The following is a 27,870-nucleotide window of genomic DNA, read 5'->3' as shown; positions in this document are numbered from 1 at the left end:
TAATACAATTAAGTTTGACGGAAAGAAAAAAATATGTAAATAACTCTATTTCTTACAAATATATTTATATGCTTGTTTTTTATATACTGTTGAAATGTAAAGTAAAATATTCTTGTATTTACACCTTGTTACAATAAGATTTTCTAAATTAAAATAATCTTTTTCTTTCATATTTTACACTGAGATTTCACAGGGGTAGAAAATTCTGACCGGAGTGAATGACCCCATCCCCCACCATCTGCTACCCCTGGGGCAAGGGACGGGGGAGGTGGGGGCTGGGGGTTCCCAGGTGTCCGGTTTTCGACTGGAACCTCCAGCTGAAAAGGGAAACTGGCAGCATCCGGTCAGCACAGAAAGTCCAGTTGCTGCAGTAACTGGCCACCACCACTGGGTGGGAAGAGCAGCAGGGCTGGGAGGGGCCAGTCTGTGCCGCGGGGTCACTGTCAGGGACCGAGATTCCCTCCGGTCTGAGCTGGGACCGGGCAGATTATCAGGGGAGCTGCGTTTGTATCCCCAGAACTGACACCAGGATTGAAATAAGGACGAAGCATTTCAGAGAAGGTGCCAGTGAAAGTGAAGAGATGGGACCTGTCAGTCACATTGTAAAACGAGACCTCACCAGCCTCATAGTCCAGGAAAATCCCCACCTGGCTGGGCCTGACGCTCACGGGGAGCAAGATCGAGGGGGAGGTGAGGGCCTTGTATCCCCCATCCTTCAGCCACACGGCCCAGTATCCATCCTCAGGTGTCCATATAATCTTCCCCTTCCTGTTCACAGATTCCCTGCAAACCCCCAGAGTCCACTCAGTCTTGTCTCCCACCTCCACCTCCCAGTAATGCCTCCCGCCTGTAAACTGCTCAGCGCCCAGGACACTGACACAAAGAACAAATCTCTCAGGTTTGTCGGGCAGATCCTGCCAAGTGTCTCCGAATTTCACATGTTTCTGATCCTCAGACAGGATGAGTCTTGGATGAGCCGTGTCTGTATCCAGAGTCATGTCCACTGGGGAGAGAATCACAGAGTCAGGGCCGGGGGCAGGGGCTGGTCACTGGGATCAAAGGGAAATTAATCTGCACCCCGGTTAATCACTGGGAGGGGAGGGGTTGTTCCCTGAGGGGAGTCAGGACCCATCTGCCTGTGAGGAGACAATGAGGGGAAAGGGCAGGAGGAGCGGAGAAGGGGGTGAGAAGATGACAGGGGAGGAGAGAAGTTGATGCTGGGAGAGGAAAGGGGAGGGGAGGTGACAGGAGCGGGGGTGGAGGGAGGGGCAGAGAGAGGGGCAGGCACAAGGGCTATGGGGGGTGATAACGGAAGGGACAGGCACCAGGTGGCAGAGGGGGGTGAAGGGAATGGGGGAGCTCCAATGGGGCAGGGGAAATCAAGGGGCAGGTGAGCTGCCAGGGGGTGAGGTGGAACCATGGGGGGGAGCGAATGAACAGGCATTGGTGCCAAAGGGGCAGAATGGGGGGTGAGGGAGCAGGTGAGCAGAAGGGGGGCAGAGAGAGGGGTGTGGAGAAGGGCAGGCCCTAGGGGGGCAGAGGTGTGTGCAGGGAGATGTGGGCACCAGGGGGGCAGAGGGAGGATGAAGGGAGGCTGGGGCCCAGAGGTTAGGAGAGGGTGAGGGGAGGGTGGGGCAGTGCTGAGGTGAGGGGAAGGGCTGAGACCAGGGGTCCCAAAGGGGGGTGAGGGAGCAGGTGAGCAGAAGGGGGCAGAGAGGGGTGTGGAGAAGGGCAGGCCTGCAGAGGCGTGTGCAGGGAGATGTGGGCACCAAGGGGGCAGGGGCTAGGAGAGGGTGAGGGTAGGGGTGAGGAGGGCTGAGGGGAGGGGAAGGGCTAATACCAGGGGGGTGAGGAAAGGGACTTGCACCAGGCAGGCAGAGGGGGCAAAGGAAACAGCAGGCACCAGGGAGGCAGATGGGGCCAGGGTAGAGCTGGGACTTGGGGCAGAGGAGAAGCTGCCACCAGGGGACTGGAGGGGTGGTGAGGGGTACAGGTGTCACAGAGCCAGAGGGGGAGGGGAGGGGCAGGGGTGAGAAATAAGGAGAAGGTGGCATGGGGGATGGTGGCAGAGGGGTGAGAGGAGAGCAGGGTCAGTGGGGCACAGGGTGGTGAGGGGGATGGGCATCAGGGAGGAAGGAGACAAGGGGAGGGTCAGGTGTTGTGGGCCAGGGGGAGGGAGGGAAAGGGTTGGCACCAGGATAGCGTGCAGGGAAAGGAGCAGAGAGCTCCCAGGAGGAGGTGGGTGTCACCATGGATAAAACACCAGTGGTATGTACAGTACCTGCGTAGAGCTGGGCGCTTCTCCACCCTGCAACCAAACACAGACAGAGGGGTGAGAACGCCCCTGAACACCGACACACTGAGCAGGAGACAATGACACACAGGGTGATACTGGGGGGAATGGAACTTACTGAGCTCAGCCTGGAGTTTGTCTAAAAATAAAACAAAGAGAAATGAGGCAATACCACATTATCTTGCAAAAGAGAAGCGAGTCAAAAAGACCTTAAAGCAAGGAAGTTACAATCCTGGGGCTTGGCTACAGTGGAAAGTTGCAGCGCTGGTGGAGGCTTTACAGTGCTGCAACTTAGTCACCGTCCACACTTGCAAGGCACATACAGCGCTGCATCTCCCTGGCTGCAGCGCTGGCTGTACTCCTGCTCTGCCTCGGGTATAACTATTGCAGCGCTGGTGACTGGAGTGCAAGTGTAAACAGTGATTAATCTTACTATGCTGTAACTGACCTCTGGAATTTTCCCATAATGCTTTTAACTAAATTACTCTCTTTATTTTGTTATGATGCCTCTCTCTGTTTTGTTGTGAACTCGGGGCTCCCGGAGCTGCTTATCTAAAAAACAAACATAGCTCCTGTTTGCTGTGAATGAGGCAGGCAGGGGGATGAATGTCTACAGCTAGTGTTTGCTTGAGGAGAGAAACAGCCCGGCGGAGGGGGGAGGGGGGAAAGGGAGTCCGTCGGAGCAGCTGCTTATCTGGTCTGCAGGCTATTTGCATTTAAGAGTGAATGAGGGGTCAAGGAAATGGTCAGATTTTGCAAGGCAGGGAGCTGACACCGAATTTGCAAGGCAGGCTTTGCAAGGCAGGGAGCTGACACACAGTGTCAGCTCCAAAAATCCACTCTCTCTCTCCCCCACTCCCTGTCATACTCCACCCCACCCCCCTCTTTTGAAAAGCACGTTGAAGCCACTTGAATGCTGCGGTAGCTGCTCATAATGCACCACTCCCAACAACGCTGCAAATGCTGCAAATGTGGCCACACTGCAGCGCTGGTAGCTGTCAGTGTGGCCACACTGCAGCGCTTTCCCTACACAGCTGTACGAACAAAGCAGTAACTCCCAGCGCTGCAAGTGTAGCCATAGCCTTAGACTCAGCCTGGAGGCTACAGCAGCAGCCAGACACCTGAACCTAGGCTGACCAGGCAGCAAATGTGAAAAATCAGGATGGTGGTGAGGGGTAATAGGAACCTATATAAGAAAATGGCCCCAAAATTGGGACTGTCCCTATAAAATTGGGACATCTGGTCACCCTACCTGAACCCCCGAGCAACAAAGGAATCAGCAAGGGGAGAAATACAGTAACCCCACCTGGCCAGGTGCAAGGTGTTGTTAGAACCAAACAGGGATCCCTCTGCAAATGGAAAATATTAACCCTGTGAAGCCAGCAAAAAGGAGCATGCAGTACATCGGGTGAAGTGCATGATGGGAATTAGGGGACTAAATAGAATTAGCAGAGTGAACAGCCAGAGAGATAAAACAAATGCCAGGGAAATATTTCAGTCCATCAGAATCAGGAAGCCTGTGAGAGAATCAATGGGTCCCCTGGATCAGCAGCAGGGAAAGGGAGCAACTAGGGAGGGTAAGGACAATGCTGAGAGACTGACTGGTTTCTTTGCATCAGTTTTCACCACAGAGGTTGCTGGGGAGTAACCTGCCCTGGAGCTGCTCTGTTCAGGAAATGAATATCAGGGATTTAGGAATGAAGAGGAGATATTGGAACAAACTGACAAACTAAAGATCCATCAGCCACCAAGAGCAGCGTAGATCCCTGCCAGACAGATTTGGAGAGGGGATTTTTCACACCCCTGAGCCAGAAAGTAGAGCACTATAAAATTTAAGAGTAGACAAGTCCTTAAACTGCTCTTGTTAAACAGCGCAGGACTGGAGGGAAAGGTAAAGCAGGATCTGCCAGAAAAACGCAGCGCAGAGGAAGAAAAGCACGAAGCAGCTGATAAGGATCCTAGAGCGCCAAGCAGACTCTATCCAGGTGCTCGTAACCATGCAGGTGGAGCACTACCGCCCCCCTGCCCCCTCTTCCCTTGTCCCAAAGCTCTTTCCCTTGTGCCCCCATGTCAGCTCAAAACCCGTTCCCCAGCATCCAGGTTCTCACCACCATCAGCTGCCTCCAACACCTGTACGTTCACCAACCAGCCCTGAGAACTACGACCCTTACCCTCTGCACTCAACGCCCATCACCATGCAGTATAGCCATCCTGAAGTGCAGTAGTCATTGCACAGCACTCCAGACAGGACATATTCAAGCCTGTGACTGTACAGTTCCCCACCCCACCCCGCTGCCCTTTTAGGTTCCCAAAAAGTTGTGTGTCTGTCAATAAAGTAATTTTCTTTTCAATAAATGAATTCTTGGCTTTGAAAAGAGTCTTTATTATTGCAGAAAGTCAAAGATACCTTAGCCCAGGAAAGAAACAGGCACTGCAAATCAGCTTAGGAAACTCACATTTCTACTAACATTGTAACCACTGCACTTCACTCCCATGCAAGGCACCAAACATTACTGTTGGTTTTCAGCCTCAAATTCCTCCCTCAAGGCATCCCTAATCCTTGCAGCCCTGTGCTGGGCCTCTCTAGTAGCCCTGCTCTCTGGCTGTGCAAATTCAGCCTCCAGACATTGAACCTCGAAGATCCATGCCTGACTAAATCTTTCACCCTTCCCTTCACAAATATTATGGAGGGTACAGCATGCGGATATAACCGCAGGCATGCTGCTTTCCCCCAAGTCCAACTTCCCATACAGAGATCACCAGCGCCCCTTTAAACGGCCAAAAGCACACTCCACGGTCATTCGGCACCAGCTCAGCCTGTAGTTGAACCGGTCCTTGCTGCTGTCAAGGTTCCCTGTGTACGGTTTCATGAGCCACGGCATTAACGGGTAAGCAGGGTCTCCAAGGATCACAATGGGCACTTTGATGTCCCCTACTGCGATGTTCCGGTCTGGGAAAAAAATCCCGGGCTGCATCTTCCTGAACAGGCCACTGTTCCGAAAGATGTGTGCGTCATGCACCTTTCCGGGCCAGCCTGTGTTAATGTCAATGAAACGCCCACGGTGATCCACAAGCGCCTGGAGAACCATAGAGAAATACCCCTTCCGATTAACGTACTCGGATGCTAGATGGGGTGGTGTCAGAATAGGAATATGCATCCCATCTATTGTCCCTCCACAGTTAGGGAAACCCATTTGTGCAAAGCCAGACACAATGTCCTGCACATTCCCCAGAGTCATGGTTCTTCTTAGCAGGATGCGATTAATGGCCCTGCAAACTTGCATCAACATGATTCCAATGGTCGACTTTCCCACTCCAAACTGGTTCCTGACCGATCGGTAGCTGTCTGGAGTTGCCAGCTTCCAGATTGCAATAGCCACCCACTTCTCCACCGGCAGGGCAGCTCTCAATCTCATGTCCTTGCGCCGCAGGGTGGGGGCGAGCTCCTCACACAGTCCCATGAAAGTGGCTTTTCTCATACGAAAGTTCTGCAGCCACTGCTCGTCATCCCAGACTTCCATGACGATGTGATCCCACCACTCAGTGCTTGTTTCCTGAGCCCAAAAGTGGCATTCCACGGTGCTGAGCATGTCTGTGAATGCCACAAGCAATTTCATGTTGTACGCATTACGCGACTCACTATCATCGTCGGACTCCTCACTGTCACTTTGGAGCTGAAGGAATAGCTCAACTGCCAAACGTGATGTGCTGGCAAGACTCATCAGCATATTCCTCAGCAGTTTGGGTTCCATTTCCCGCAGACCGAAATGGAACACAGAATCGTACTGCACAGAAACCGTTGAAAGACGCAAGATGGCGCCAAACGTTGAGGGAAACACAGGGATTGCTGGGATGTGAAGTGACGCATCAAGGGTCGTTGGGACAGGAAGCAGAATGACCCGCACCCTCCGCCCCCTTCCCACAAGCCACGGCGCCAGAATGGGAAGAGGTGCTCTGTGGGATAGCTGCCCATAATGAACCATTCCCAACACCGCTGCAAATGCTGCAAATGTGGCCACACTGCAGCGCTGGTAGCTGTCAGTGTGGCCACACTGCAGCACTTTCCCTACATAGCTGTACGAAGACCGCTGTAACTCCCAGCGCTGCACACCTGCAAGTGTAGCCAAATCCTGGGTGAAGGGCAGCAGCACGGCCCAGGATCTCTGCTGCACTGTGCCCTGGCCCCCTCTCCTGACACCCTCCTCTTTTTCCCAGGTCCATCTCCCACACCCCTACAATAGGGCTTGTGAGTGGGTCCTCAGGGGGCAGCCTGCAGGTGTTCTCTGCACTGCTTGCACTGAAGAAATCCTCCCCTAGCTGCATCCAGACCTTCTGGAACCCTTTTATGCTGCTCTGGTCTTTTTACTGATCATAAAGGGGTTGAAGTGTGGGTGAAAATCTCACCCTCCATTTATTAAAATGTGCCCAGCTTTTATGGGTATGAAGATATAATTGAGCAAGTGACCTTGGTGTAAGCAGTGCTCCAGCCCAGGGAGATCTGCCTGAGTCTGCAGGCAGCGCTGTTTGCTGCTCACACTCGCACCATGGATTTGGGATGCTGACACTAAGCCCTGATCGAGGACAATTTAATTGTCACCATTTGCAATTATCTCACTGCTGATCATTTTAACAAAAACATCTAGCTTGTGTGCTTCTCTATCATACCTGGATGAGGACAGGTACTGGGGAGGGTGGCAGTGGGGCAAGGGCAGAGCGCAGTGGGGCAGCTACCTGTCATCAAAGGTTGCCGGGGTGAGGAACAGTGAATTCAGGCCTCTCCCTGCTCCATCCAAATACAGTGTGAGCTCTGTGCCTTCTAAAATAGGGAGGGGAGAGGGGAGATACATTCTCCCTCCCTTCCTCCAAGTACGAAATGCCTCCTGGTCCTGGATACCAGAACACACACACACACACACACACACAGAGCACATGGTCACTGAGGGTGAAATCCTGCCCCTTCCCTCTTTACATGGCTGTGGAAAGGCCAGGACATTGGAGTGGCGGGGATCCCATATGAGGGATGCTGATAAACACTGGACAAGTCTCAGTCCCCAACAATGGCTTTGGCCCAACTGGTCTAGGGCTACTCAGGGCGCTGTATCCGTAATTTCCATGGGGTTTTAGGACAAATGGCCCCTTCCCCTTCAGAGCCCGTCTGTGTCAGCGCGAGCAGCCCTGAGCTCACTGCTTGGGCTCTGATGCTGATACGGCAACATTCCCCATCACTCGTTCAAACACCAGCACATTATTTGTAATTGTTCCATCCCACGTGTTTTTTACACTTTCTCCATCAGACACGTGTAGCCCCCTCCCACCCCATCAGAACTGTCTCTGTGCAAATACTTTCCCCCCACAACCCCTGCTGAAAGTGGGGCTCTGCTCATTTCCCACCCATCTCCCCATTGCTCTGTGGTGCCCCCACTTCAGGCACTGCAGCACTCACTTCCCTGGCTACAGCCTGAACCATCACTTCCCATGGGCCTCCAAGGGGGAAAAGCGTCTGATTATATTCAGAATCAAATAGAAAAGTCCGTCCTTTACTCATTTTAAAATCAGTGAGGTCAGTACTGGGTTTACATGTTTATGGTGAAGCTTAATGCAGCTCTGCGGTAGTTACAAAATATGGAAACAAATGGAGAGACACAGAAAGGTCTGTCTGTGGAGGTCCCTGCACCCCCATCCTAGGCCAACTCCTGACCTGTGGGTAGTGCCTGTCCCCTGGGAAAATGATACCTGGGAACAGTTCCCCCTAGGGCTTGGGTAGATGGGGGGTGCCACAGCTAAGAATGGGGTGGAGAGGCCTTTCTTTAGCTAGATGCTCAGGTCAGCATGGGCCAGAGAGGGGTGTATGGATGGGCCACTACAGGCATCGCCTCTAAGATCAGCTGTTTCCCCACGTGGAGCTCGTCCCCTTGGTGCGTCAGCCCTGGTTACCAACACCGCAGGAAATGGAGGTTGTGTCATGTCTGCCAGTCACTGCTGAGCACAGCCTGAGCGAGAGCATCTTGTGCCCAGTGTGAGCAGTGTCTCAGAGCAGCCATGCAAATCCCGAGTGTGTTTGTGTTATTACAGCATCCTAGCCACAGCTCACCAGTGCAGCTGATGCAGCGAATTCTCTGAAAGGCTCTGGGAACAAGACAGTGACAGTTAATTGTTCTTGATTTTTTAGAGGTTGGAAATGAGCCCAACATAGCTCTCCCTGCGCACATTCACAAATTTTCCATACAACTCAAAACGAGTTAATCCCCGGCACCTAAACATGGACTCAACGCACATAATGTACGTGTTAAAACCACAAACTAAACCAGTTCACACCTGGTGGTGACAGAGTGTGTAGCTGACAGTTCTAAAGGTACAGAATTTAGTTCCAACTTTCACAAATACAAAGTTCAGCTCCTTTCTGCTTCTCTGAATTACCTGTTTCCAGCCCCACTGGGAAATCATTGTAACAGACATTTCCCCTTCCCAATTCTTCTGACACTTGCAACTTTCTACATAAAGTTTACAGCATTGCAGGTGCTTTGCATGTTTGCACATTTGGTGCCCATTAATTTAAATAAAAATTGAGTATTCAGACCCCATGGCAGCTTTGAAAACCCCAGCTCCCTATAAACGCACAGATCACTGCAGGCCAATTTCTGCCCTTTGTGAGCAGAGAAAAAAATCTACAGTTGAGCACTAATACTACAGTAACCCTTCTGCCAGGTGGAGCGAGCAGCAGCTAGGGCCGGGTTCAATATCTAGGGGTTCCTTTCCATTGATACAACACAGAACCAACTTGAGCCCCCAATCAGTAACCTGAGAAATTTACACACCACTCCTGGGCACCTCTAAGGCCTGGTCTACACTAGGACTTTAATTCGAATTTAGCAGCGTTAATTCGAATTAACCGCGCACCCGTCCACACCAGGAAGCCATTTAATTCGACCTAGAGGGCTCTTTAGTTCGAATTCGGTACTCCACCCCGACGAGGGGAGTAGCGTTAAATTCGACATGGCTATGTCGAATTAGGCTAGGTGTGGATGCAAATCGAACTTAGTAGCTCCGGGAGCTATCCCACAGTGCACCACTGTGTTGACGCTCTGGACAGCAGTCCGAGCTCAGATGTTCTGATCAGCCATACAGGAAAAGCCCCGGGAAAATTTGAATTCCTTTTCCTGTCTGGCCAGTTTGAATCTCAATTCCTGGTTGGACATCGTGGCGAGCTCAGCAGCACTGGCAGCGATGCAGAGCTCTCCAGCAGAGAAGTCCATGCAATCTCAGAGTAGAAAGAGGGCCCCAGCATGGACTGACCAGGAAGTCTTGGATCTCATTGCTGTGTGGGGCGATGAGTCTGTGCTTTCGGAGCTGCGCTCCAAAAAACGGAATGCAAAGACCTACGAGAAGGTCTCCAAAGCCATGGCACTCAGAGGATACAGCCGGGATGCAACGCAGTGCCACGTGAAAATCAAGGACCTGAGACAAGGCTACCAAAAAATCAAAGCGGTAAACGGACGCTCCGGAGCCCAGCCCCAGACATGCCGCTTCTACGAGGCACTGCATGCCATTCTTGGTGGGTCTGCCACCACTGCCCCACCAGTGACTGTGGACTCTGAGGATGGGATAGTGTCGACGGGCAGTTCCACGGCGATGTTCGCTGATGGGGAAGATGAGGAAGGGTTTGTGGAGGACGAGGCAGGCGACAGCGCTTACAATACTGCTTTTCCCGACAGCCAGGATCTCTTCATCACCCTCACAGAGATCCCCTACCAACCCTCCCCGGCCATTAACCCGGACTCTGAATCAGGGGAAGGATCAGTCGGTAAGTGCTATAAACATGTAAACATTTTTTTTAAAAAAAACAGGAATAAAAACTATATGAAAAGAAGGTCAATGCATATAGGGATCGAACAGAAATCCTCTTGGGACAGTTCCACGAAGCTCTCGTAGAGGTACTCGAAAAGCCTCCGCAGGAGGTTCCTGGGGAGAGGTGCCTTATTGGGTGCTCCGTGGAAGCACACTCTTCCGCGCCAGGCCATCCTGAGGTATAGTGGGAGCATTGCCTCGACCAGCATGGCAGCATAGGGCCCTGGTCTGTGCAGGGATTCACGCAGCATGCACTCTCTGTTTCTCCTGGTGACCCGCCTCAGGGTGATCTCGCTCGGCGACTGCTGCATCTAATTAGGGGAATTACTTTAATGTTACTATTGTGAATGCTAGACTTTTCCTTTGCATAACAATGACCGTCGTTTAACAGCCACGTGGTGGAGGCTGCAGAGGAAAAGCATACAGGGATCTTTCCCGGGGACAGCCGCGAGGGGCTGGAACAGGGTCAGGCTTTATGCTTTCCAGATTGCCTGCAGCAGGAGGGCACTGCTATCCATTAACTGTTAAGCAGCCTAAAGTTTACGGCTTACCAGGCCTGGCTGCTACACGGATTCTGCTGTCCTGCCCCGCTTGTCTGATCTCCAGTGCAAGACCCCAGGCAATGAAAGCGAATGCCGAAAATTCGAACTTGTCCTGAGAGCACATGAGATTAGGTGCCCTGTATGGTCTTGTTCACAGAAACTGAGTAGACTGTGTTCAGTGTTCGCAAACATGTATCTTTGCAAGGAAATCACTTCCTTTTTCCCATCACACAGCTGCGGCTCTTTCCTGAACTGCCCCAGCATCCCCCTCACAGAGGCTGACGCACATTAGGCGGCGAAAGAGAAAGACTCGGGACGAAATGTTCGCTGAACTGATGGCCTGCTCCAGAGCCGAGGCGGCCCAGCAGAGCCAGTGGAGGGAGACCCTCTCTCAGCAGCAGCGCTCACACAGCAAACGGGAGGACAGGTGGCGGCAGGAAGACCAGCAGGCGACTCAAACGCTGCTTGGACTAATGAGGGAGCAAACGGACACGCTCCGGCACCTTGTGGATGTTCTGCAGGACCGCAGGCAGGAGCACAGAGCCCCCCTGAACTGTATCTGCAACCGCCCTCCCCCGCCACAATGTCCTGTCCCCCCCTCACCCAAAATCACAAGAAAGAGGGGCACTAGGGGCCGTGAAAACTGTCACTCCACCCCAGCAGAGCGCTCATGTACCAAACAGCTCTCATTCCCTAAAGTATGAGAATTGCTTCCCTTCCTGGCTCACCCGATCCCAAATCCCAGTTTCATCCCCCAACTGTGTAGTTGAATATTAAAAATAGTTTGCTGTTGATGACTGTTTCCATCATGTTTCTTTGCAGAAGACTTTGTGTGAAGGGGGGGGAGGGGTTTGTTAATTGCATAGGACAGCCACCATTAACAGGGTACAGACATGGGGGCAGGATCAACAGCAGGTCACACACAGAGTGCAGTCACTAGGCACCCGGGTCACTCTGGGAGGTGTCTGCTGCCCCAGGTCAGTCTGGGAGGTGTATGCTGCCCCAGGGTCCGAGCGCCTGGCATCCACAAATGGCAAGGCAGGCTGCCCGTACCATGCCCTTCCACCCTAGCCATGAACCTCTCCGATGCCCTGAGCCCCAGCCAGAGCCCTCATCCCCCTACACCTACTCACCCTTCCCACACACCCCTCACCCCTTCCTGCAAACCCACCCCTTCCTGCACACCCTCCTGTAACCGTCCTCCCCCCAGAGACCGCTGTAGGAGCAGGAGCCTGTCAGTCCTCGAGTGTAGAAGCGGTCTGTACATCACTGCACACCGTACCCACCACAGTCTGCGTCCCTGTTTGAACCTTTGAACGCGAATTCGTTAGTAAAGAAAACTTTGTGAATTAAAAATGTTCCAATAACTTTATTTTTAAACGTCTGTTGGAAGGGGGGAAACCTGGTGAACGGGGTATGTAACTGCTGAAAAAAGTGAATAGTAACTGAAACAGGGGCAGGTTCAGCTTCTCTGTAAAGTCATAGGTTACCCTGCTCTCTGAGGAACCTAGCTTTCAAAGCCTCCCGGATGCACAGCGCTTCCCGCTGGGCTCTTCTAATGGCACGGGTGTCTGGCTGAGCGTAATCGGCAGCCAGGCGATTTGCCTCAACCTCCCATCCCGCCATAAAGGTCTCCCCCTTGCTCTCACAGAGATTGTGGAGCACACAGCAAGCTGCAATAACAATGGGGATATTGGTTTCGCTGAGATCCGAGCGAGTCAGTAAGCTCCTCCATCTCCCCTTGAGACGTCCGAAAGCACACTCCACCACCATTCTGCACTTGCTCAGCCGGTAGTTGAAGAGCTCCTTGTCACTGTCCAGGGTGCCTGTATAGGGCTTCATGAGCCAGGGCATTAGCGGGTAGGCTGGGTCCCCGAGGATCACTGTAGGCATCTCCACATCCCCAACACTTATTTTGTGGTCCGGGAAGAAACTACCTTCCTGCAGGCGTCTAAACAGACCAGAGTTCCTGAAAACACGCGCGTCATGAACCTTGCCCGGCCACCCAACGTAGATGTTGGTAAAACATCCCCTATGGTCCACCAGTGATTGCAGCACCATTGAAAAGTAGCCCTTTCGGTTAATATACTGGCTGGCCTGGTGGGCCGGTCCCAGGATAGGGATGTGAGTGCCATCTATAGCCCCACCGCAGTTTGGGAATCCCATCACGGCGAAGCCATCTATGATGACCTGGACGTTTCCCAGGGTCACTACCTTTGAGAGCAGTAGGTCAACGATTGTGTGGGCTACTTGCATCACAGCAACCCCCACGGTAGATTTGTCCATGCCAAAGTGGTTCGCTACTGACCGGTAGCTGTCTGGCGTGGCAAGTTTCCAGAGGGCTATGGCCACTCGCTTCTGCACACTCAGGGCTGTTCGCATCCGGGTGTCCTGGCGCTTCAGGGCAGGGGCCAGCAAGTCACACAGTTCAAGGAAAGTGCCCTTACGCATCCTGAAGTTTCGCAGCCACTGTGATTCATCCCAGACCTGCAGCACTATGCGGTCCCACCAGTCAGTGCTTGTTTCCCGGGCCCAGAATCGCCATCCCACAGCATGAACGTGACCCATTGCCACCATGATCTCTGCGGCGCGGGATCCCGTGCTTTGTGAGAGGTCTGTGCCACTCTGACACTTCATGTCCTCACTGCGCTGCCGGAGCCTCCTCGCCCGATTTCTCAGCAGCTGACTGTGGAAGAGGTGGACGATAAGGTATGAGGAGTTGACAACGGCCATAAGTGCAGCGATGGTCGCAGCGGGCTCCATGCTCGCAGTGCTGTGGCGTCCACGCTGTCACTGACCAGAAAAGTGCGATAAGAGATTTCCCGCCGGCGCTTTCAGGGAGAGAGGGCGGGAGTGACGGTTGAATTACAACATTTACCCAAAACCATCCTCGACACATTTTTCCCCCAAGAGGCATTGGGGACTCTACCCAGCATTCCAATGGGAAGCGGGGACTGCGGGAACTGTGGGATAGCTGCCCAGAATACACCACTTCCAATGTCGACGCTTGCCCCGTTAGTGTGGACTCACAAAGTCGAATTAGTGTCCTTAGTGTGGATACACAAATTCGAATTCATAAGGTCGAATCCACAAATTCGACCTAAGTTAAATCGAACTACTCTTGTAGTGTAGACATACCCTAAGAGGCAATACTTCCTCATTCACAAACACAGGGTATGGCTACACTGGCGAGTTGCAGCGCTGGTGGAGGTTTTCCAGCACTGCAATTAGTAAGTGGCCACACCTGCAGGGCACTTCCAGCGCTGCAACTCCCTGGCTGCAGCGCTGGCCGTACACCTTGCTCAGCATGGGGAATAAGGATTGCAGCACTGGTGCTGCAGCGCTGGTCATCAAGTGTGGCCACACACCAGCGCTGTGATTGGCCTCCAGGGTATAAGGATGTATCCCAGAATGCCCGTTCAGCCACTCTGCTCATCAGGTCAGACTCTACTGCCCTGGCCTCAGGTGACCCGCCCTTTAAATGCCCCGGGAATTTTAAAAATCCCCTTCCTGTTTGCTCAGCAAGGTGTGGAGTGCAATCAGTGAATCTTTACAGGTGACCATGCCTCCACGTGGCAAACGAGCCCCAGCATGGAGCAATGGCGAGCTGATGGACCTCATCAGTATTTGGTGGGAGGAATCTGTGCAGGCACAGCTGCGCTCTAGCTGTAAGAATTATGATACCTTTGCCCAGGTATCAAGAGCCATGCTGGAAAGGGGCCATGAGCGTGATGCGCTGCAGTGCAGGGTTAAAGTAAAGGAGCTGCGGAGTGCCTATTGCAAAGCACTCGAGGGAAACCGCCGCTCCGGCGCTGCCCCCACGACCTGCCGTTTTTACAAGGAGCTGGATGTGATTTATGGGGGTGACCCCTCTGTAAATCCAAGGACCACGATGGACAGTTCAGAGCCGGTAGAGGAGAGGGAGGTGGAGGGGGAGATCCAAACAGACAGTGAGGCTACTGTGGTGGGGGGAGACACCCCGGAGTCCCAGGAGGCATGCAGTCAGGAGCTCTTCTCAAGCCAGGAGGAAGCTAGCCAGTCGCAGCACCTGGAACTTGGTGCAGAAGAATCACAGGAGCAGGAGCAGGTCCAGGTCCCAGGTAAGCAGCTTTTATTGCAATGCAAATGTTTTGAGAGAGGAGGGGGTGGTATGGCTGCATGCTTGCATGCCTAGATCTGGAATATCCCATTGATGTGGTCTATCATGTCACGGTAATCTGACTCTGTAATCTCTTCAAAAGTTTCTGCAAGAGCACAGGCAATTCGCTTGAGCAAGTTTAAAGGTAGAGCCAGTGTGGTCCCTGTCCCAGTCAGGCTAACGCGTCCGCGCCACTGTGCCGCGAGGGGTGGGGGGGACCATTGCTGCACACAGGCAAGCTGCACACAGGCAATCCGCATTGTTGTAGGAGACCCTCCCTTGCTTCCCAGGTAACCCGCAGCAGGGAGATGTCTTCAAGTATTAACTCCTGTTTGAAATGGAGGGAGGCACAGTGTTTCAATGCAGGTCCAAGCAGCAGCTTCCTGCGTTTTCCAAAGCCCCCAAACAGCAGTGCACCCATGAAGCAATAAGCCCCCTGCGCAGGCAAACCACGGCAGGAACCCCAGGATTAATTCCTGTGTGAGGGAGTGTTTCAATGCAGGTCCAAGCAGCAGCTTCCTGCGTTTTCCAAAGCCCCCAAACAGCAGTGCACCCATGAAGCAATAAGCCCCCTCCCAGGATTTATTGATTTTTACTCTTCTGCTTTACCCTCACTTACCATTTCTGGGAGGCTGTGAATTCTCTAGCTGTGTTTGAAATGTCTGAGGAATGCTACAGTGTGAGACTGGAAACTAACTTCAGATTATACACAATGCAGGCTCTCTTAAAATGTATCATTTGCTGTATTTTTATAGTGTCCTTGACTAGTCCTGGGCCAGCCTTATCAGTGACTGAAAGAAAACTTCTGAACCTTAGAAGGAACCCTAACAAGAGCAAGGAAGATTTGGTGAAGGCAGTTATGAACCAGTGTGCAACAGAGAATAAAACAGCGCAGGAATGGAGAGAAAAAATCCAGCACTGGAAGGAAACAGAAAGCAGGAGAAAGGAGTTGTCGCTGAAGAAAACCACGAGGCAGCTTATAAACCTCATGGCGCGCCAAACAGACTGTATGCAGTCACTGGTAGCCATGCAGGCAGAGCACTACCGTGCCAAACCCCCACCCTCCCAAACCTCTTTCCCCTGTGCACCAATGTCAGTTCCAAGTCCTGTTCCCCAGCATCCAGGTTCTTACCTACACCATCACCAGCTGCCCCCGACACCTGTACGGTCACCTATGAGCCCAGAGAACTACGACCCTTACCCTCTGCACTCAACCCCCATCACCATGCAACAGTACAATCCTGAGGTGCACAGCACTCCTGGCAGTACATATGCAAACCTATGAATGTACAGTTCAACAACCAACCCCCCTGCCCGTTTACTTCCTTTTTTTTAAATAAATGATTTATTTGATTATGAAACAGTTTTTATTATTGCATAAAGTGAAAGATAACAAATAGCAAGGAAAACACAGGCATTTAAAAGCACTGTAACCAGTGCACGTCATTCCTGGTCAAGGCAAAAAACATTACTGTTGGCTTTCAGACTCAAATTCCTCCCTCAAGGCATCCCTAATCCTTGTTGCCCTGTGGTGGGCGTCTCTAGTAGCCCTGCTGTCTGGCTGTGCAAATTCAGCCTCCAGGACTTGCACCTCGTTGGTCCATGCCTGGCTGAATGTTTCACCCTTCCCTTTACAAATATTATGGCGGGTACAGCACACAGATATAACCGCAGGGATGCTGCTTTCCCCCAAGTCTAGCTTCCCATAAAGTGCCCGTCAGCGTCCTTTTAAACGCCCGAAAGCACACTCCACAGTCATTCGGCACCGGCTCAGCCTGTAGTTGAAACGGTCCTGGCTCCTGTCCAGCTTCCCTGTATAGGGTTTCATGAGCCAAGGCATTAATGGGTAAGCGGGGTCCCTAAGGATCACAATGGGCATTTCAACATCCCCTACTGTGATCTTTCAGTCTGGGACAAATGTCCCTTCCTGCATCTTCCTGAACAGGCCACTGTTCCGAAAGATGCGTGCATCATGCACCTTTCCAGGCCAGCCTGTGTAAATGTCAATGAAATGCCCACGGTGATCCACAAGCGCCTGGAGAACCATAGAGCTCCCCAGTTCCTCAGCCTTTCCCCAGCCCTGCTCCACTCAGCTACCCTGTATCCAGCCCCCTGCAGCCGGGCCCTTCTTCCTCTACAGGCAGAGGGAGACTTCCTGGGCTCCTGGCTCACTGCCTCTAATAGGGGCCAGCTGGGCCTGATTGGGGCATGGCCACAGCTGAGCCTGCTTTCCCCAATCAGCCCAGGCTTCTTCCGATTAATGTACTCGTAGGCTAGGTGGGGTGGTGCCAGAATAGGAATATGCATCCCATCTATTGCCCCTCCACAGTTAGGGAAACCCATTTCTGCAAAGCCATCCACAATGTCCTGCACGTTCCCCACAGTGATGGTTCTCCTTAGCAGGATGTGATTAATGGCCCTGCAAACTTGCATCAACACGATTCCAACGGTTGACTTTCCCACTCCAAACTGGTTCCCGACCGACCGGTAGCTGTCTGGAGTTGCCAACTTCCAGATTGCAATAGCCACCCGCTTTTCCACCGTCAGGGCAGCTCTCAATCTTGTGTCCTTGCGCCGCAGGGTGGGGGCGAGCTCAGCACACAGTCCCACGAAAGTGGCTTTTCTCATACGAAAGTTCTGCAGCCACTGCTCATCATCCCAGACTTCCATGATGATGTGATCCCACCACTCAGTGCTTGTTTCCCGAGCCCAAAAGCGGCGTTCCACGGTGCTGAGCATTTCCGTTACCGCCACAAGCATTTTCATGTCACCCGCATTAGGCAAATCCTGATCATCGTCGGACTCCTCACAGTCACTTTGGAGCTGAAGGAATAGCTCAACTGCCAAACGTGATGTGCTGGCGACAGTCATCAGCACAGTCCTGAGCAGCTCAGGCTCCATTTCACGAAAGCGTGCTGCACTCACAATGGCAAGAAATGTGGACGGGGAAACTGTGACTGCTGGGAAGTGAAGCGATGCACCACGGGGCGTTGGAACAGGAAGCGGAATGACCCACACACTTCCTTCCCCTTCCCAAAATACTCAGCACCAAAACGGCGCCAAAACGGGACGAGGTGCTCTGTGGGATAGCTGCCCACAATGCACCTCTCAGTACAGCGCTGCAAATTCTGCAAATGTAGCCACACTGCAGCGCTGGTAGCTGTCAGTGTGGCCACACTGCAGCGCTGGCCCTGCACAGCTGGACGACCAGCGCTGCAACTACCAGCGCTGCAGATTTGTAAGTGTAGCCATACCCATAGAGTCTGAGTATAGAAAAGAAACGTTTAATAAAAGGAGGGAAGTAACTCAGTGTTAATTTGGGGACAGACTGCAAACAGAGATCATAAACATAAACCATGAGCAAAAGACCCCCCCGCAAGTAGGTTGGGCAGTGTCCTTTTCCCCTCAGGTTCTTAAGTCCAGCAACCAAAAAGTCTCTTTCACATACCCGACCCTTCTCTGCACCCCACTTACAGTTGCTGTCCTTGGTCAGTGCCATATGCACTGACTTCTCTTTCCCCTTGGTGCTCGACCCCGCCTCTGCCCCCAGCCCCACCCCCACTCCACCCCTTCCATGAGGCCCTGCCCCCATTACAACCCCTTCCCCAAAGTCCCTGCCCCTATTCCGACTCCTTATCCTAAATCCCCACCCTGGCCCTGCCTATTCCCCACCACCTCCCCATAGCACACCACATTCCTGCTCCTCTTCCCCCCCAGAGTGTGCTTAAGCTGCCTGTAGATGAGCAGACTCACCCCTGCAGCACCTCCTGCTGGTCTCTCAGGGTATTAGCTCAATTTCCAGCCTGGAGCGCCCTCTGCAGGCCAGTGATCCACTGCCTCTTGGCCCCCGTGTCCCTCCCAGGACCCCAGTGCCCCTTTATCTGGGGTGCTGCCCCCGGCAGGAACTCCCCCAGTCTTAGGATCTCCCCTCCCAGGGGAACCCCCAACCCACTATCCCCACCTCACCTCAGTATCAGGCTACTGCCAGTCATCATCTAGCCCCCATGCCCTGGGGCAGACTGCAGTATCAACCTACTCATCACTGGCAAGGAGGGTTTGGACCTGCTGCCTTTGCCTATCCCTGGGCTGGCCCCTGAAACCCCCAGTACCTATTGGCCTTGTGCTAGGCCGCAGCCTGGGGCTTTCCAGGCTGGAGCTCCCCAGTTCCTCAGCCTTTCCCCAGCCCTGCTCCACTCAGCTACCCTGTATCCAGCCCCCTGCAGCCGGGCCCTTCTTCCTCTACAGGCAGAGGGAGACTTCCTGGGCTCCTGGCTCACTGCCTCTAATAGGGGCCAGCTGGGCCTGATTGGGGCATGGCCACAGCTGAGCCTGCTTTCCCCAATCAGCCCAGGCTTCTTGCCCCAGCCACCGCCCTCTTCTAGGCTGTTTTAAGCCCTTCAGGGCACAGGGCTGGCTCTAGGCACCAGGCTACCAAGCATGTGCTTGGGGCAGCACCTTGGGAGGGGGCGGCAATCGGGGTTTGGTTTTGTTGTTTTTGGTTTGGACAGGCGGCGCTCGGGGGGCAGGAACTTGGGCGCTGCACCGCGGCGCTCGGGGAGGGGCGGGGACTTAGGCGATGCAGCACTGGGGGGCGTGGACTTCGGTGGTGTGACACGGCGCTCGGGGGGGCGGGGACTTGGGAGGTGCGGCGCGATGCTCGGGGGGGCGGGGACTTGGGTGGTGTGCCGCGGCGCTTGCGGGGGGCAGGGCAGTGCTCTTGTTTTTTGCTTGGGGTGGCAGAAATGTTAGAGCCGGCCCTGCAGGGCAGGAGCAGGGGACCACCCTGCTACACTGCCAAAAAGCTGTTTGGCGGTGGCTGGACGGGAAGCACTGGGAGATAGGCAGAGGAGCTGGGACGCGGCGTGCTCTGGGGGGGAGGAAGAGGTGGAGCAGGGGAGGAGGGGAGCAATCACTAATTTTTCCCTGTGGCGCTCCAGTCCCTGAGCACGCAAAGAGTTGGCGCCTATGGTCAGTGCAGACCCAGAGTTCAGAGGTGCATCCACAGAGTTCACCTCCCGCCCTGGGTGGAGGGGGGTGTAAAGAGGCACCTTATTCTCTCCACTGCTCGGGCACTTGCTCACTGTCCCCCTCTGCCAGCCACCCTGCTGGCTGCTTGCCAGTCATTGCTCCCACCAGCTGCCTGCTCACAGCTGTAGCCTCTCCTCTCCGCCAGCCGCCCTGCTGGCCACTCATTGCACCTCTCCACCTCTCCAGCCGCTTGTTCACCAACTGACTATCAGTCACCTTCCGCTACCACCTGCCTCTCTGCTGTGACCTCTGCACTTCCGTCTCTTAGTCATTTTAAGCTCTTTGCAGGCTAGGTAGAAACACTGCCCCAGCTCAAATGATTTCAACTCTCAATGATTTTTAGCTCTTCGTAGGCTTTGTGATTAATTGTATGGTTAATTGCACCATTAAACAATAATAGAATACCATTTATTTAAATATTTTTAGATGTTTGTGATCTTGTGTTGCCGGCTACAATAGTGCCATGCGAACACCTGTTCTCACTTTCTGGTGACATTGTGAAAAAGAAGCGGGCAGCATTATCTCCTACAAAGGTAAACAAACTTGTTTGTGTGAATGATTGGCTGGACAAAAAACAGGACTGAGTGGACTTGTAGGAGCTAAAGTTTTACATTGTTTGGACTTGGGCGCTGCACCGCGGCGCTCGGGGAGGGGGCGGGGACTTGGGCGGCGTGGCGCTCGGGGAGGGGGCGGGGACTTGGGAGACATATGAATGTTTAGCATATCTGACACATAAATACCTTGCAATGCCTGCTCTCACTTTCAGGTGACATTGTAAATAACAAGCGGGCAGCATTATCTCCCATAAATGTAAACAAACTTGTTTGTCTTAGCAAAGAAGTAGAACTGAGTGGACTTGTAGGCGATAAAGTTTTATATTGTTTTGTTTTTGAGCACAGTATGTAACAAAAATAATCTACATTTGTAAATTGCACTTTCACGATAAAGAGATTGCACTCTGGTACTTGCATGAGGTGAATTGAAAAATACTATTTCTTTTGCTTATGTTTACAGTGCAAAATATTTGTAATCAGAAATAATATAAAGTAAACACTGGACTCTTTATATTCTGTGTTGTAATTGAAATCAATATATTTGAAAATGTAGAAAAAACATCCATAAATATTTAATACATTTCAATTGGTATTCTATTATTATTTAACAATGTGATTAAAAGTACAATGATTTTTTGAATTGCAATTAATTTTTTTGAGTTAATTGCGTGAGTTAAGTGCCATTAATCAAAGCCCTAGTATTTTTAGTAAAAGTTAAGGACAGGTCACGCCAATAAACAAAAATTCATGCAAGCCCACAACTTGTCCGTGACTTTTACTGGGAGGAGGGGGACTAACACTGTGAGCACTGTCAGAGACTGGCTGCCAGCAGGGGCCACTGCTGCTGCTCCGTGTCTCTGTGACAGAATCATATCCTTACATATGACATTTGCTGCGGGTGAGCACTCAATGTTTAGAGCAGGACACAAAAAGTTTAGTCATGGAAGAAAGAACAACTTTCTAAGTGCCCACTGGATCTACAGTTATATTTCATTTCAGAAGCATTCAGGAAGGATGAAATTCTCCTCTTCACATGGGGACCAGCACAAGGCCTAGCCACTTACATCCCATTTAGAGCCTAAAAATGGGACTTAAGCAGGATTTCAGTTGGGTCTAGGTCTCATGCCGGCCTTCCAAATGGATGTACATTTCCCACGGAGCTTCTCCGGTCTACTTTTGGTTTATCTAGTTCATCACAGAAAATGTGGCCATGTGCCTGTCAGTTCTATAGCTCCCTGTTTAGAACCAGTGCTAACACCAGCATAGCTACTTATTATTATTATACACAGACCATTTCTCTCAGTGTCAGAGAAGGCGGAGCTGAGGTGCCATACATTTTTTTTCAAAAGAGCATTAAAATCAATTTTAGATTTTAAGAAATGGAACTTTTAAAACCATGGAAAGTAAAAGTTAAGATTCAGCTTTAACTAAAATCACTCAGAAGTTAAACTATTGCAAACCACATTTTGGGTCACCCAAACCAATGTAACTTGATCACAACAGTATTGAAAATGTCGCCCACATCTCTTTAGGATTAAACACACATCTCTGGTACTGAGCAGAATACTCTGACAGGAGACTGAACTCTTCTGGTGTTGGTGCCATAATCTGTTTTGGTACCGATCTGGCCCTCATTACCATCCCCTCTGGGCTCCTCACAATCTTTAGTGTATCTATCTGCACAACCCCTCTGGGAGGTAGAGCCTGACTACTATCCCCATGGTACAGATGGGGACCAGAGTCATGGAGGGACAGGTTTCCTCAAGGGATTGAGGCAGAGGTGAAAGTAAGCCAGTACGGGCCGGTACAGAGGACCGGTAAGAAAAGGAGACTGCCTGAGGGAGGGAGAAGCCTGCCCCCTGCATACGAATAGTTTAAACTCAGCTGTTCCCTGAGTGGTTCAGCTCTCCGGGTTAGGAGTGGTTTCTGGCATCCTTGTTAATTTCACTCACAGTAGCTGGGGGGAGTGGGGAGGGTGTGTGTGACCACGGCAGGGGCAGTTCTTTTCTGCCCCTGGGATGAGGGGATCTCTTCTACACAAAAAACACAATCAAAATCAGGAACCATTTCCAAGTTAAAATCTATCCCATTCCCTCCCCAGCATAGGATCATGGTTGTGAAGTCCAAAGTGCTTGCAAATCCTCTTTGAAATGTTACTGAACCATGCAGGGAACAGCTGAGTTTAAACTGATCTTATGCAGGAGGCAGGCTTCTCCCTCCCTCAGCCAGTCTCCCTGCTCCCTGCTGCAAGCTAGAGGGAAGCCCCTGCAGCTGCTGCTCAATGCCAGGCAGGGAGGAAGCACAGAGCCTAGTGTCCACAGCCTGGCTGGAGGAGGAGGGAAGACACGGAGAAAAATGTGACAGTGAGTTTTCACTTTTTCAGGCTTATTCCAATAGTAAAGTTTTATTACAGACAGTACTGGTAGTAGTAATAGTAGCTTTATTTTCTCTATCTATGTCATGCAGTGGGAGGAATCAATGAAGTACATAGGAGAGGTGGGTTGCTTGTGATTGGACCATATGGGTAAGAAATTTAAATTACTTTCATCCTTGCCCAAACCCCAGGGCTCCCAGCCACCTCTGCAGCTGGTAGCTTCGGGGGTGATTTAAAGGGCCCGGCTCCTAGCTTCAGCCGAATCCCTGAGCCCTTTAAATCCTGATTTAAAAGCCCGAGGATTTAAATGCCCCACCTCTTCCGATAGAGGCCACGCCTCTTCCAGTTGAGCCCCTCCCCCTCTGCAGGACTCTGGAGTACCGGCAAGTCCTTTAAGTACTTTCACCCCTGGATTGAGGCATCCAAAGATTCTGATAGGCGCCTAGAAGGATTTTCAAAAGCAACTAGGTACCTAACTCCTATTGAAATCAGTGGGAGTTCAACAAGTGGGCATGTCCAAAAATCCCACTAGGTGCTAATCTGCATTTTTAGGCACCTACAGAGCTTTAATAATCAGTCCCTAAGGGACTCACCCAAGGTCCCACAGCACATCTTTGGCACAGCAGACTAGTTCTGTAACCACTGGACCATCCTGCCTCTCTAATCTCATGATCTCAGCCTGAGCATTTGCACATGACGGTATGTGACCAACCCCCACCTGTGCAGTCTGAACACAAACCTGGAGAGCCACTGTGACAGTCAGTAGAGTTCCCCCCCCCCCCGCCACATAGCTAGTTAAGCAGTTTATAATAGCTGGCAACCATTAGGGGAAATTGGACACCTCAGGGACACAGTAGCCTGAACTTTTGAACTGTCTTCCCTTATCAGTCTAGAGGCAGTTGAAGCTAGTCCTGAACTGGTTTTTGCTGAGCAGATTGCAGGAGTGCAGGGTTTGCTAACCACCAATCAAATGCTAACATGACCGAAGCCTGTGTGTGAGTGTGTATAAAGATTCTTGTTTTTTGTATGGAGTTAGAGTTTTTGTTTCTTAGTACAAAGCGCTCCTTTCTTCTGCAGAATAAAGCAACCTTTCCTTATCCCTGTCTGGCTGTCATTGGCGCTCAGCTAGGCGGACCCGACATTTCAGTAACACCACCATCACCTCCACCATTGGCACTAATGCCCCAATATCAGGAGATGTTCACATGTGTAAGTGTGTTCTTGAGACTGGCTGTGCACCCTGAAAGAGCACACGCAGACTGTAGGGGTACGGGGTGGGGAATGGGGTGCACGGAATGTTCTTAAATGTTCAAAAATGAGGTGATACAATTGGTTTTGTTCAAAATCTTGTGACTTTTTTTATCCAGTCTTGTCATGTATTGGGACCTGAATGACGAGTTGTGAGCGCTTGGGGTAGGCACTGCTGAATATGAGAGTGGTGTTCATTTACCTCTGAGCTCCTGCTCTTGAGTAGAAATGGCTTCCTGTTCCTGACCATTCACATTTTCACTCCTAAAGAGAAGAGATTCTCTGTCATCTTTCAGCTCAGCTGTTCAGTGCAGTAATGCTGCAGTGCATCGAACAGGAATGCATGGGAAAATAACAAAGGCAAATGCATGTACAGTACCTGCTCGAAGTTCTTGCCTCCACCTGAAAGGAGAAATGGGGAAACTGTCAATAATATTCTATAATTTAATAAAACCAGGTGAAGAAACATCCAGGGACCATTCCCCATGGGTGTGCCACACACTTTCAGGCACAAAACCTTCTCCTGATCAGAGCAATCCCATTTCAGAAGGGTAAATTCCCAGCCATCCCTGCTTCCCTAGGTATTTATGAATTTCATTCATCTGAGCAAATAATGTAGCTAACTTATTCAGCCCTCTATGGCTACAGTTTGCTAAACACACCGCCATGCACCTTTGTCAACCACAAAGGGTTACGCTTCTGTATGGAGCAGCATTAATCAGAATAAGTGATAGATTCACAGCCAATAAGGCCTGAAGGGGCCATTCTGAACATCTGGTCTGACCTCCTGTTTTTGAGCACAGGCTAAAGAACCTCCCCCAGAGATTCCTGCAGCATCAGCTTGTGGCTGAGAATGAGAGCAGGCCTCTGAGAGATGCCCAGTAATGATTTAAAGACAAAAGTCATGGGGACCCACCACAACCCTTGGTAAGTTGTTCCAGTGGTAAATCCCCCTCATAGTAACATATGGGCACCTTACTTCTAGCCTAAATCTGTCCAACTTTAACTTCCAGCCATTAGATCTCACTTCCTTTGTCTGCTGGATTAAAGAGACCTCTCCCAGACCTGACTTCCCCCTGCAAGGCTAAGAAAATTAAAAGGCAGAAAAAACATCTTTTAGTAACTAAGCCAAGGAGTCTGACTCTGCTATTGGCATGGGGATGGAGCTTAGTGAAGAATTTATTTGACAATTAAGATTGGTCCGTGGAGCTCAGACAATTCCATGTGGCAAAAGGGGACAGAGACTATATTGAAGGAGGGATGCTGTCAGAGCAAGAGGGGCCATCAACCACCATATGCCAGAAGACAAGGATGGAGATCGAGAAAGCAGGAGCGTCTTTGCCTTGCCTGAGATGCTCACAAGACCTCAGAGTCATACATCTACACTAGAAGGGCTGCGGCCATTCAGCTCTCCCGATACAGCTGCGCTGCTGCAGCACATGTGGTGAAGACGCTTTATGCCGATGGGAGAAAGCTCTCCTGTTAGCATAAAAAACCCAATCCCGGGAGCTGCGGTACCTATGTTGGCATAATTTATGTTGCTCATGGGGGTGGAATATTCACACCCCTGAGCAACAGAAGTTTTGCCAACATAGGCTGTAGTGTAGCCATAGTGACAGAAGGGGTGAGACCAGACACAGAGGATGGGGGCAGTTTGTCTCAGGACTGTTTGTTATTTTGTGTAGATCTGTAACTCTCTCTGTGCTTTCTTAAAAATACAAGTCCCAGTGGTTAGGAAATCCCTTTGTTAAGCCAGTGTTCCTGGCTCACCTGACACATTGTCCCTGCAGGGGTCAATTGAAAACTCAGCGGGCCCACAGTGAGCTGGAAATCTGCCGGAGCATGTGTAACCAAGTGGGAGCTTGGCAGGGCTGTGTCTCTGGGTCTCGGGTTTCAGACAGGTGGGGTGCAGAGAACCACATCCCAATGAATGGGGGCAGACATGGGGTCTACAACTGGGAGTGCAGCTGAGAGACCCAGAGCTGAAGTCTTAGAAGCGCATGGGATTCTGTGATTAGGTCCGGTCACAACAGACTGGTAACTGTCCAGAGAGAGGATGACACAGGGCCCTAAAGGGATTTAATTAGCAAACAAAAACACTCCTACCTGGGACTCGTGGGCAGCCCTTCCTATGGGAATCCCAGTGTGAGAGCAGTGAGCCAGGGATTCTTTGCAATCCTCACAAAGGGCTTTGACATTCTCCCTACAGAACTATGTGAGCTCTTTGCCATGTTCCTCACAGACATTCCCTTCCCTCCCCCTTTGTCCTGGCTTTAACCCCAGTTGTTTGATGAATGGTACTATGCTGCCTACCTGCATGTTGGACCTTTTCTGGAATGTTTCTCCACACAGAGGACAGGTGGCTGTCTCCACTCCCGCACAGCGTTGGCTGATGCAGACCCGGCAGAATTCATGCCCACACTGTATAGTCACTGGGTCTGTCAAATAATCCCGACAGATGTGACAAATGGTATCATCTAGCTTTCTACCAGCTAAAGACGTTGGAGTCGGAGGTTCCTGACCCTCAGCCTTACGTTTCCTCTTCCCTGGTGGACCAGGTGTCCCCATGGCTGCTGGGGTCTCAGTCTGTCTGTCTCTCCTTCCCCAGCAAGGTGTGTTCTGCTGTCACTGCTGGGAGGTGCCTGCTGCTGGCCTCTGCCCTGCTTGGTGGCAGGGGGAGGTGAAGAGAAGGGAGTGGCCTGGAGGGGAAGGAGGAGAAGGGAAACAGAAAAAAGGGGATGAGGAACTGACTGGGAGAGGAGGAGCAATGACAGTTAGAAAGGGTGGGAAAGCAGCTCTGCTGGACACCCCCTCGCCAGTGAGCAGGGGCAGGGAGGGGTTTTAGCTCCGTTTTTGGCACTGGTGAGACAGACCCTGGAACAGTGCGCCCGGTTCTAATGGCCACATTTTGAAAAAGATGTTCGAAATGAGAGCAGAGGGTGCAGAAAAGAGCCACAAATGTGATTCGAGGGCTGGAGAAAATGCCCTCTAGGGGCAGAATGAAAGAGCTCGATCTGTTCAGTGTATCAAAAGGAAGAGTGAGAGGTGACTTGACCATGGTGTTTATGTGCTCCAGCTCCCTAATCATTTTTGTTGCCCTCTGCTGGACTCTTTCCAATTTACCCACATCCTTCTTGTAGTGTGGGGCCCAAAACTGGACACAATGCTCCAGATGAGGCCTCACCAATGTTGAATAGAGGGGAATGATCATGTCCCTCAATCTGCTGGCAATGCCCCTACTTATACAGCCCAAAATGCCATTAGCCTTCCTGGCAACAAGGACACATTGTTGACTCATATCCAGATTCTAATCCACTGTCCTTTTCTGCAGAACTGCTGCCTAGCCATTCGGTCCCTAGTCTGTAGCAGTGCATGGGATTCTTCCATCCTAAGTGCAGGATTCTGCACTTGTCCTTGTTGAACCTCATCAGATTTCTTTTGGCCCAATCCTCTAATTTGTCTAGGTCCCTCTGTATTCTGTCCCTTCCCTCCAGATATCTACCACTCCTTCCAGTTTAGTGTCAGCTCCAAACTTGCTGAGAGTGCAGTCCACACCATCCACCAGATCATTAATGAAGATATTGAACAAAACCAGACCCCGGACCAACCCTTGGGGCACTCCCCTTGATACCGGCTGCCAACTAGACATGGAGCCGTTGATCACTACCCGTTGAGCCTGACGATCTAGCCAGATTTCTATCCACCTTATAGGCCATTCATCCAGGCAATACTTCTTTAACTTGCTGGCAAGAATACTGTGGGAGACTGTATCAAAAGCTTTGCTAAAGTCAAGGAATAACATGTCCACTGCTTTCCCCTGATCCACAGAGCCAGTTATCTCATCATAG

At 51.5% G+C, this 27,870-nt stretch overlaps 2 protein-coding genes across 3 annotated transcripts in view; both read right to left on the bottom strand.

Annotated features, from left to right (window-relative positions):
- Positions 1-170: 170 nt before the first annotated feature.
- Positions 171-26,587, bottom strand: LOC120392972 (erythroid membrane-associated protein-like). The gene is made up of 7 exons (XM_039517624.1): positions 26,336-26,587; positions 25,002-25,106; positions 24,402-24,424; positions 24,225-24,286; positions 2,412-2,432; positions 2,282-2,308; positions 171-1,003 (listed from the first exon to the last, which is right to left on the bottom strand). Exons 1-7 carry the CDS (start codon positions 26,339-26,341, stop codon positions 444-446), a joined length of 804 nt encoding a protein of 267 aa, XP_039373558.1. The 5' UTR covers positions 26,342-26,587; the 3' UTR covers positions 171-443.
- LOC120392973 overlaps positions 26,586-27,870 on the bottom strand; it is a 19,782-nt gene continuing 18,497 nt past the window's right edge. The window contains exon 8 of one of the 2 annotated variants that reach the window (XM_039517626.1): positions 26,586-26,721. The gene's annotated coding sequence lies outside the window, so the exon portion shown is untranslated. The remainder of the gene's footprint in view (positions 26,722-27,870) is intronic. The other variant, XM_039517627.1, reaches the window with a different exon arrangement.

The sequence above is a fragment of the Mauremys reevesii genome, unplaced genomic scaffold (assembly GCF_016161935.1).
Source record: "Mauremys reevesii isolate NIE-2019 unplaced genomic scaffold, ASM1616193v1 Contig13, whole genome shotgun sequence".
Lineage (NCBI taxonomy): Eukaryota > Metazoa > Chordata > Testudines > Geoemydidae > Mauremys > Mauremys reevesii.
Note: the sequence above shows the minus strand (reverse complement) of the source record. Positions and strands in the feature narration are given on the sequence as shown.